General features: G+C 41.5%; 2 protein-coding genes across 2 annotated transcripts; one reads left to right on the forward strand and one right to left on the reverse strand.

The window, feature by feature from the left end:
• Positions 1 to 1,854: 1,854 nt before the first annotated feature.
• LOC125888737 (F-box only protein 40) lies at positions 1,855 to 7,226 on the forward strand. Its single transcript, XM_049576283.1, has 4 exons — positions 1,855 to 1,902; positions 2,247 to 2,274; positions 2,433 to 4,313; positions 6,382 to 7,226. Exons 2-4 carry the CDS (start codon positions 2,272 to 2,274, stop codon positions 6,562 to 6,564), a joined length of 2,067 nt encoding a protein of 688 aa, XP_049432240.1. The 5' UTR covers positions 1,855 to 1,902; positions 2,247 to 2,271; the 3' UTR covers positions 6,565 to 7,226.
• Positions 7,227 to 7,382: 156 nt separating this feature from the next.
• On the reverse strand, positions 7,383 to 10,783 carry ttc36 (tetratricopeptide repeat domain 36). Its single transcript, XM_049576295.1, has 3 exons — positions 10,588 to 10,783; positions 10,168 to 10,356; positions 7,383 to 7,730 (listed from the first exon to the last, which is right to left on the reverse strand). The coding sequence occupies exons 1-3, from the start codon at positions 10,691 to 10,693 to the stop codon at positions 7,462 to 7,464; spliced, it is 564 nt and encodes a 187-aa protein (XP_049432252.1). The 5' UTR covers positions 10,694 to 10,783; the 3' UTR covers positions 7,383 to 7,461.
• Positions 10,784 to 11,144: the final 361 nt, after the last annotated feature.

Below are 11,144 nucleotides of genomic sequence, written 5' to 3' on the forward strand. Positions count from 1 at the left end.
AAGCGCAAGTGCCAAACTTTCCCTTTAAAACTGTGTGACTGAAACACAACACTACAACACCAGTAATGATTAGATACTAAGTAATGATGGAAACTGTATCTTCAAATGACACTATCTGATCAGTCAATACTGTAGTCCGGTAATCATGAACATTAACAGAGTGAGTCAATGCAAAAAGCCATCAGTTGCTTTTTGTACATGGTTCCCATCTTTGCTAAAGTTCAACAACAAGAAGGCTATTTATACTTTGGATCAGAGCTCACTGAATATGGCATTAGCGCATACAAAAGCAACCAATCGTTACCCTTACACCTGCTTTAAAAGCATGTTTACAACTGTATTTGACTCATCTAACCTCAGACCTCTTCAATCTGAGTAGTGCTGCTGTTGTATAGCAACAAGACACTGAAATAGCATGTATTTTTTTTTTCCAACACTAGTCTCCCTCTCTGTCTCCCTCTGTCTGTCTGTCTGTCTGTCTGTCTGTCTCGATGAAATGTATGCTGATTGCAGAGCCTATAGAGAGCAAAGCAGCTGCCTCTGATAAGCTGTTCATTGTAATCTGTGCCAGGTGACAAGAAAAAAAAAGTTGCATGGAGACTTCCAGATGCATACTGTGGATCCAGCACATTTTACACAGGGTGGGAAATGAGTGTCAGGAGGTGATTGCAGGGTGATGTGGGGGAGTGAACGGGATGATAGTTCAGCCAGCCTTAATGTAAATGAGTGTAATTAGACAGACTGGATCAATGCCCCATTATGTTGCACAACACATTATTTTTGCGAGTAAATGAGAGCTATGGCATGAATGACAAACAACACAGAGTGACAGGTGTGCACGTTTTATATACATACATTTTGTCGATTGAAATCAGTGTTGTGCGCAGATAACGAGCTACTGTGTGTGTGTACAATCAAACTGTTGCAGAGCAGCAGAGGTTTGTGCCATAACACTGCTGAATGGTGATTTGATTAAAAGAGGCAGCTTTCTGGGCCTTTTCCATAAATGATACAATGTGTTAAGAATGCATCAGTTTCTATGTTGAACCAAAACATCACTTGATGAAGATAAATTCCCCTCCAGCTAATTTCCTTTTTAAAAAAAAAGTATGCAAGGGTACAAGAACTGCCTCAATTTTCAGTTCAAACTGGGGCATAATCAGCTGCACGGGCTCGAGATGAATTTCAATGAACCTGTATTAAAACCAACATTTTCAAAACATCATGAGAAATACCTTTTTGATCTTGCATTGTAACCCCAAAGAATTTAACTAATCCACAATGGGAATTTCATCTGACAGCTACAGCAGCTGCTGGAGAAACGTCGCTTGAGTTTTTGAAAGTGTGTGACTGACATCTAGTGGAAAAAATGCATCAGGACAAATAAGCCTGTAGTAGATAATGTTTCCTTTTTTTAATGAAGGAAATAATCACTTATAATATATAATTACATGCATCTGGTTATCAGAAAAACAGCTTTAAAATTACTTTAAAGGTATTTCAAGAAGGGTCTGATCAGCTGTTATTCACTGAATTCAAATGATGCTACTATTTTGGAAGGAAATATAAATGCACACATCCTGGTATTGAAATATAAAAGGCTTACATCACACTTCATGAACACACAATGTACTGCACACAATCAGATGTTGATGTCTTTGAACCAACAGTAGTCAAACTGTTGAGAAGGTGGATTACCCGCTATTATCACCACCCTCTCACAGTGAAGCAGAGGTGGAGGCTGTAACTTGACCTTGCCTCTTAATGGCTGTGGGAGAATAGTGCCCCGTCCCACTGGCCCTGTTGTCCCTCTGTTGTGTCTATTTATAATGTCCAGACACAGTGCAGAGGTTATTCACGGATGCCAGTGAACACAAGGTGACAGGCACAGAGGAACAAAGGGTGAGATATTTTACTGTTATTGTTCCAGTCGTTCACTTTTTATTTACTAAACTGCCGATTAATTGAATCATTTTTGAATGCATTTTGTTTAGCTGAACATCCTCTTTTATATCAATGATAATTACTTAATTTCCTTTGTATTTTAAAGTTAATTTAAAATTAAATTAATCATGCATTTATAGTCTGTACATTAGAACCATCTTTTCTATGTTTCTGTTCAGAATGAATCAGATGTGCACATTGTCGATATCTCTCTTTGTAGTAGCATCTATGTGCAGTGTTGAAATGCAGAATTGAAACGTTTCACCATGTTCTCTGACAGTGTTTTTGGCTTCTCTTCTCAGGCGATCATTGTATTCACAGGGCACAATGGTAAGAGAATTTATTTTCACTGTTTCTCATCAGCATTTAAGATTTATAATAAAATAAAGTTCTCACATTATTAGAAAATATTATTATAGCTTTTGATTAGCCACAGACTGACTGGATTTAGAAATATCACTTTCTATTTGTGTTAATTCTCCCTGCAGGTGAAGAGTAGAAAGATGCCTGTGGGCCATCACGAACATTGTGACAAGTGTTACAATGCCCATTGTCAAGTCCCGGTGCAGACCTCTGTCTCATGCATGGTCATCAAGTGTCGTAAAAACTGTGGCGCCCTCCTCCACATGTGCAAGGAAGAGGAGCACCAGCTTCTGTGTCCCAATGAGATAGTCCCCTGCCTCAACGTCTCCTATGGTTGTCCTCTCACCATGCTGCGCCACAGGCTGGCCAAACACCTGGAGGTCTGTCCTGCCAGCGTGGTCTGCTGCTCTCAGGACTGGAATCGCTGGCCTATTTCAGACAAAGATCTGGCCTTCTACAAAAATGTTTCAGACAGCTCTCAAACTGAGGTAAACCTTGATGTTGCTATGGCGCTCAGGGACCAAGAGTTGTTATTTCGATCCATCAAAATGAAGAACATTTTTCCTGAGTTGATGGTGGAGGATCCTGCCCTTCAGAATGTTTCTGCCGGGGTCAACAGTCACGCAGATGAAGCAACCTGTTCTTTAGATTGTGGTGAATTTACAGAAAATGGCTGGACAGACATGGAGGTAACAGAGCTGAGCCAAGAGGAGAGGGATGCTCTGGCAAGTAGCCGGGACATGGATGGTATTCAGAAGTACAGCTCCTGGGAGAAAATATTCAACAAGGAGATGGAGGGATGCAAGCAAACTGTCAAAAACCTGAATAAAAAGGAGGAAAGAGGAAAGGCAAAAGAAGAGCAAGAAGCATCAAACTGTCAGAGGGAGACAAGAGACTCACACAGGAGCCAAGAGAATGCTGCTGCTGCTTCAAGCAGGGATGGTGCAACTGGCCTTGCGCCGTGGCAAGATGGGGTCCTTGAGAGGTTAAGCAAAGAATTCAATATTGGTGAATATAACATGTATCTGGTGCACAATGGGGCCATGTTGATTAACTTTGGCCAACTTGCTGCTTGCACCCCGAGAGAAAAGGATTTTGTTTATGGGAGTCTGGAACCCATTGAGGTTAGAACGGTGCGCACATTTAATGTCCCTACAAGCTATCGAGCAAAGTGTAGATATCTGAAGGACCCTGCACTAAAGGTCAAGACCAGCCACCAGAGTGTTGACACAGCAGATTTGGGCATGTCAGTTGAGGATCTTCCGAAGTGCGACGAGGTTAGCGCCACACTCCTGCTCTCCCTGGAAAAGGAACTGAAAGGACATATAATCTCAGAGAGTGTAGGGAGAGACGGTCTTTACGTAGATCAGGGAACACAAACATACAACTTTGCCTCTGCTCCTTTCAAAACAGATGCGTCGCTTGCTGATGTCATTGCAGACAAACCTCATGGTCTCTATGTAGACGTCCAAGCCGAATCTGTCACCAGAAGACACAACAAAACAAGCTCTGCCTTCAGCTACATGTGTGGCCACTTCTTCCGCCGTGATGAATACCGCTCGCATTTCAGGAACGTGCACTCTGACATACAGGCCTCTCTGAGCGGCTGGTTCCAACAACGCTGCCCCTTGGCATACCTCGGCTGTGCTTTCACCCAGACGAGGTTTCACCCTGCAGGTCACCCAGCCACAATCAAATTCTGTCAAGATGTCAGCACCTTCGTCCTCCAGCCAGACGTCTCCCCATTCCTCTGTGAAGGCGGGAAAACCGCCAGCCCTCAGAGAAATGGTGCACATAATGTGGATCCCCTGAGCAGCCTGCCCCTGGAGATCCTTCAGCACATCGCTGCTTACCTTGACAGTTTTACATTATCTCAGCTGTCCCAAGTCTCCCATCTGATGAGAGAGGTGTGTGCCACATTGTTGCAGGAGAGAGGGATGGTCTCCCTCAAGTGGGTGAAAAAGACATATTCCCATGGGGGGAGCTCCTGGAAAAGTCGGAGGAAAGCAAGTATCCTTTACATTATTTATTTATTCTTTCATTTATATCACTGACTGACTGTTACCATCCCATCCCATATATGATTCTGATCTCAACCTTTTTAGGAAAAGTAAACACAAGGCCCAACATCTATATCAGTTTAGTATCTGGCACCATTCTGTTTACTGTCACTGGAAAATTTCAGTCATTCATACAGCCTGACAGCTGCTGCATTGTAAACACTCTCCAGACTCTCCATAGTCCTCTCTAACAATATTACAAACTGAATCACAGCCGTGTTGGCAACAGTTAATAGCTTCCCACCGAAGCAGCCGCTGGAGATGTGCTAGGTTTTTCTGTCCTTATCATAAACCAGCTGCATGTGGGGTCAGGCACCACCAGGAAGTGTTTGGGGAGGAGATTTTTTTCATCTCTTCTGTTGCCTTAGAAGCAGTAACAAGACAGCTGAGCCAAAGTATAAGTTAGTATAGAATCCATAAAATAAATCAACTGCAGCCCTATAGAAAGCACTTATAGATTTAGAGACAACCAGGGTAGTGGCTTACATGATTTATTTTTCCTTTATTTGACAGTTGACAGTAGCAAGATTCTGGAAAAACAGGATTGAAGGGGATTCAAAGCAGAGATGCTGTGTTTACATTAGACGACTATGCTAGACCTTAGACCCCATGGCTTAGACCGCCAGGCCACAGGGACGCCCAGCAGTCTAGTGGTCTGAGCCTTGAGGACGCCTCCAGCTGCCTTGATTTTTGGAGATTATCTAAATCCTGTATGGAATTGGGAGCACTGTGTACTGTATAAGGATGACATTCTAAGTGACTCAGACACATGACCACTGTGCTATGGCCATTTAAATTCATCATGTTGCTGTTGTGCCATTTTTAAGTGAAGTGCTGTCAGTCGGATTCCTTAAAGCTGTAGTGTGTAGGATTTAGGTTGATATATGGGCAGAAATGGAATATACCATAATAAGCCTGCTTTCTTTAGTGTATAATCACCTGAGAATAAGAACTGTTGTGTTTCCAATACCCTCAAAATGAGCTGCTTTTAGTTACATAGTTTTAGGGGGGGCAAATGGATCTTAACTTATCAGAGAAAAAAGGTAGGCACACAATAGCAGGTGCTGATGCTTTAACAAGAAACTGCTTTATTGAGTGTCTTTACCAGTTTGAATTACCATGTCCATCTGTTTTAGAGCGGAGGAGACCTCTGTGGATAATTCAGCTCCTAGTAAAAATCTCCTAAACAATGAACACTGACGGAATTCCAACCAGGAGTTTATGCTTGGCACATGGGATAAATTTCAGCTGATTACAATCTACAGTCCTCACTGCTAGATGCTACTAAATCCTACACACTGCTACTTTAAGGTAGATGAGGAGATTATCATGTCTTGATAATTTGGCAGGCAAGAAGGAAAGAGCAAAACAATACAGCAAATAAATAATGATTAAAAACACTATCTTATGTAACCTAAATGTGGGGTAGTTGACCTCCTATGTTTAACCACTCAGTTTTTCTCTTACTGTTTTAATAACTTTCACCAATTCCTTCAAAAATCTGCTAATTAGTTTTTCAGATATCCTGCTGACAAACAAACAAGCAAACATAACCTCTCTGCTCTGCTGGAGCCAATCGGGGATAAACAGAGTATAAACCCATAAGTGTGTATTTTTATACCGACTCTCTCTGAACTGCAGTGATCAGGTGACAAAGCGTGTGCCGATTATATCAGCAATGTGGAATGGTGTGAGGCCTGGCTGCCAGCAAACAGAGTGCTACCATAACAAGTCAGATGTGATCATTCATGGAAACAAGATGTTGATAAGGCCGCGTGGGCGACAGCTGGGTATTTGCTCCCCCATTGAAGGGCATAATTTGTATAAATTTGTAATGCATGGATACAGAACTGACATCATGGCCTGACATGTGGTAAAAATACTCTGCGATCTAGATTCTGTAGATTTTGAAAATAAATGTATCCTCAAGGCCATTGCTGCAGTACGGCTGATAGATGCCCTGACAGCAGCCTCCTACACCTCCTTCAGCTCTGTCTCTGTCTGTGTTGTACAGGTTTGGGAGTTCAGCTCTCTGTTTTCCTCTGTGGACAGATGGAGCTTCAGCAACACTCCTTCCATGTCAGATCACCTGAAAACCTGCTCCTTCTACCAGAGAGAGGAGCACACTGACCCGGTGGCCTTAGTCTGCCTGGGAGAGATCGGAGACAAACACAAAGAAGTAAAGCACAAAAGATAATGCTCAGAGTCCCAGAGCTCAGTGGGTGGACCACAACACGAGTGATGCTGTTTAGAATCACTCAGGCATGACATGTATCCTCCGCATATAGAGATTCATATAATGTATAGAAGCAAAAAGGGAATTCAGAGCTGCTGTGTGCTCAAGCCTGCAAGCATACGGTACACTGAAGGATTCACTGAAGTGCAATTCCTGAAGATTTTGATGTGATTTACTTGTCCTGTATTTTCTTATGACATCTTCTGAAATCATTTTGCCTCTAAGTGGGAAAAATGTGTTTTATGAGTTGATTAAATCTTCAATGAGCCCTCCAAGGACATTAAATTTACAAATGCATTGAAATGGTGTTTGAGAGGGGTCCTCATATTCTGTAATATCAGATCATTTGCCTTTGATTGGTAGTCTGAGCTGAGTGTTGTTTGATCCATTTTTAATTCATACTTGTGATGAAAAGCATTTTGTCAGAGAAACAAAGGCAGCAGTTGTTGACTGTCTTCAACATGGCAAGACTGACACCTGCTGGAGAGAAGCTGGAGCATCTCATCTGTGTGGAGTGGTGACACCTTACACATCATAAAACAAGTTTGGTATTTGAACGCTCAGCATGGTAGCACGTAACCTATATGTCAAATCTGATTATGCACAGCAGTGCAAGGTTCATGCTGAGGACAACCCTGCTGCTAATTTCAACTGTCTTTTAGGGAAATGAGAGGACATTATCTCTGTGTGTCGCTGACATTATATAGTGTGTAATAAATCTGGCTTGCAGTTGGCCTTGTTTGTTTTACAGCAGCATAGTAAGTGGAATAAAATGGACATTAAAAGCTAAAAATGTTCTTTTATTACTCACAGACATCATGCAGTAACAGACAGGTGTAAACAAATAGTCTGCAATAACTACAGCTTCTCAGACACCTCAGGGTTTCGTAGTTTGTTTATCACCTCTGACAGCATTTTGTTACACAGGGCTGCATACGGATTGAGAACCACAGCCTGTTGTCGAGCAAATTCACTTCCAAGTGCAGCTGCTTTCTCAAAATCTGCTCTGGCGTCATCACTCTGGCATGCTAATCTACGTAAAAGACCTCTTTGCACCAGCGCCTGGCAGGCAGTTCGTCCTGTGCCGTCGCTCAGAGAGATGGCTTGGTCCAGGTCCCTCAGGGCTCCTGAGGGGAGAGAAGAACTCTGTGAGGCACACATGTCTTGAAAGTTGATTTTCAGGTGGAAAAATCTTCTCAGTCTAGTTCTACTGCAATATTCACTCTGAGGAATGCAGTTTGTTTTGCTTTGACTTTCCTACCTAGGATTGTAGAGTATGTGGTCGAATAAAACAAAAAAAATACGTGTATAGTTATCACACTAAGTTGGCTGTAATTAACTGGTGTTTTTCATTAATCAATCAAGCAATGAGGCTCTGTTCATTTCACATGTTCTGCATATTATTTGAAAAAGACATGTAGGTGTTTTGTTGGGAACATTCAGGAGATCTTGTTAGTTGGCATGAACAACAGCTGGCACCAGGTTACAGACAAATTGAAAAGCATCACCTATACATAGAGAAGGCAATTTTAGAAGTGGATGACGCAAGCGAAAAAAAAAATGTTGCAGAATTGAGTACATGGTGCGACTGACAGAGTGATCTCCTGGGAGTGTAAAACACCACAGCAATACTCGTGTCAAATATGTGAGATAATAGAAATGATAAGGGTTATATTGTAAGTGTTGATTACTGCTGTTGTCAAGACCACCTAAACAGAGACTAAGTCATGACCAAGACCAAAGTGTATTGAGACCAAAACAAGAGACTTTGAAAGGTTGAGACCAAGTCAAAACCAAGACCAGACGTATGTGACTCCCACACTGCATGACTCACTGACAATAAAATGTTGAACATTCAAACCACACTCCTCAAGGTGATGTGAAAGATCCAAATTCCCATAAAAACACCCACAAATGAAAACAAATGAAGATTCCTCTTCAACTCCTTTATTGCCATATCCTCCTGAGACTGAATTTTTAATTTCTTCAAGCTATTTGGAATCAGTAGGATCTCAAAAGTATAAAAAACTAAGCATTGTCTTTGAACAGGAAGTAGGTTTTGAACTAAATGATGTCCTCATGTGGAGACATTGGGTTTATTTTTGATAGTTACCAGTGTGTTATAAAGTATAAAACTGTTTATTTCAATACCTGAGCATTGTTGTTCAAAAACAACATGACACACATTGCAACATTTGTTCAGTGTGTTGTAAATCTGTGGGTGAGAGGTCAACGTTCAAGTCTAAAATGGTTCAGAACTGTTCATTTCAATGCCTGAATATGATTTTGAGAAAAACTAAAATGTCATTTGTTCATTTTGTAACTCTGTTTAAATCTTCCTTGCTCCATGCTCCAAGCAAGGGATGTCCTTTTTGTCTGTAGGAACAGACTGTCTCACCTTAATTGGCCTGTGTAAAATGCTGCAGTAATAAAGTCCCACTGTCCACAAACAGATACTTACTAACTAACAGTGTTCAGCTTGTTACTGTCCTAAAATTGGGCAAATCTGTATGCAATATAAAAAACAAACATAATTTATCATAAATAATCAAGTTTCAATCATATAATGTGATCAGGTTTTGTACTTTGTCCACTTTTGTGTCAGGATTGGCTGCAGATTGACTTAGCAGAGATGGCTGCCATCTTGTTTTTATGTGGAATAGTGTATCTAGTGTACTATCACTAGCACAAAAAGGTGTCCATGAATGAGAACAAGAGGTCTAAGGTAAGCAGAATTATGAAAAATATGGTCCTCATATGAGGACGCGGGGTCTCAGGAGGATATATACTGTATACCTGTATATATGTGTGTATATGTATAAAGTTATCATGGGAAATGTCTTGATAATTACTCAAAGGACATTACAGAGGTGGATGTTATATGTGGGAATTTTCATTTGTTTTCTATGAGCAAACAAATACAAACAAAACTCTAAAGGAGCTGAAATTAACTTCACTGTCTTTAATCAACGCTCCATTTTTTGCACAGGCAATTTAGTGATATCCTCGCAGTTGTGGCCTTAACTGGTCTTGAAAATAAAATAAGTCCTCTTTATCTGAGACTGAGACACAACCAAGTAAAAAATGCTGTCAAGTCTGAGATGAGGCTGAGACCTTCAACAATCTAGATCCTGTCCTTGAGACCAAGGACAGGATCTAGAGTACCACGACTCTGGTTATAACCTATTATGTTTGTCAATTCTGTAATGACTATGCTGTATTTAATAATACTTGGAATGTATAAAATACAGGGGACACTTGTTCACTTCACTGATGCACAAAAATAATTCTAAACCTTTCGACAATTCAAATATGACTTGAGTAAAATCCCTATCATTCTGTGCATTCAGTGTTTACACCCCTGCCACCCCTGTGACAGACAGCACGTAAAGCGAACCTGACACAAGGCAAACTCAAAGCCTCTACGGTAACACTGTTGACAAAGTGCATCAGATAGACAAAGCTCTGATATGATGTCATGCTGGCCTCAGAATCAGCAGTCTGATATGTCAGCACACTGCGGCGTCTCATGGAAAGGGTTATTATTGAGTTTGTGGCATGTACCTGCTGTGTTCCCCTGCAGCCGCAGGGCCTGTGCCCGGTTGTTATAGGCTGAGGCTCGCTGAGGCAGGATCTGGATTGCCTGGCTGAACAGTTGAAGTGCAGCTTGCAAATCCCCAGCCTCTGCTGCCGAGACACCCTGCATCTCCAATTCTTTCACTTGCTTCAGCAACTCTGTGTCAAAGCCACTGTCTGGCAGGGGGAGATAAACAGGTTGAAAAAGCACTCAAACTCAATTGACAGGTACCGTGGCAAGCAAAACACAGAAATGTCACCCAGAACTCAACTTGGATTAAAATGTCATGTTTTTTTTAGTCCAGGAATGGAATGCGTTCAAATAAATTCAATATGCTATGAAATGATAAACATAAAAAGCCGTGACATGATATGTAGTGACACATCAAGTCAGGAGCTCATGCTCACCATCATCAATTAATTCCTCCTCTTGGTTCAGGCCAGGGATGTCTCCAAAGGGGGTGGTGGGGTTGAATATAGCCTGGAGTACAGCTCTGTCATGTGCCGAGGCCATCTTACTGTTGTGTGTGAAGAAAGCAGAGAAAGAAATAATGATTCATAAATTACAGCTGGGTGGAGAATTTCTCCTTGCCTAACTTCAGCTATTTCCACTAGCCAATCAAAGAAGGGGGCGGCAGCAGAGGTGGACTTTGAGATTTGCCCACACTGAGCACATCTGTATTTAGTTAACTCAAAAATGCAGGCCAAGGATAACTGCAAGCTGCAGAGCTGCTGTTATAATGGCAAAAGGAGAAATGCACTCAGAGATATTCTGTCTGATTTCTGCGCTCTGCAAAGTGATGAAAACATTTTAGCATGCTGTTCAAACCTCATGGGATTTGCAGTTATCACATAACTTTGTTTAATAAAGGGATGCCCAGACTGTCCTACATGACAGAAAATAGCACAAAATATGGACAGAAGACCTCAAGAGCATGTTTCTGTTTATCAGAAAGGCTTAAAAA

This window comes from Epinephelus fuscoguttatus, linkage group LG5 (genome assembly GCF_011397635.1).
Source record: "Epinephelus fuscoguttatus linkage group LG5, E.fuscoguttatus.final_Chr_v1".
NCBI lineage: Eukaryota > Metazoa > Chordata > Actinopteri > Perciformes > Serranidae > Epinephelus > Epinephelus fuscoguttatus.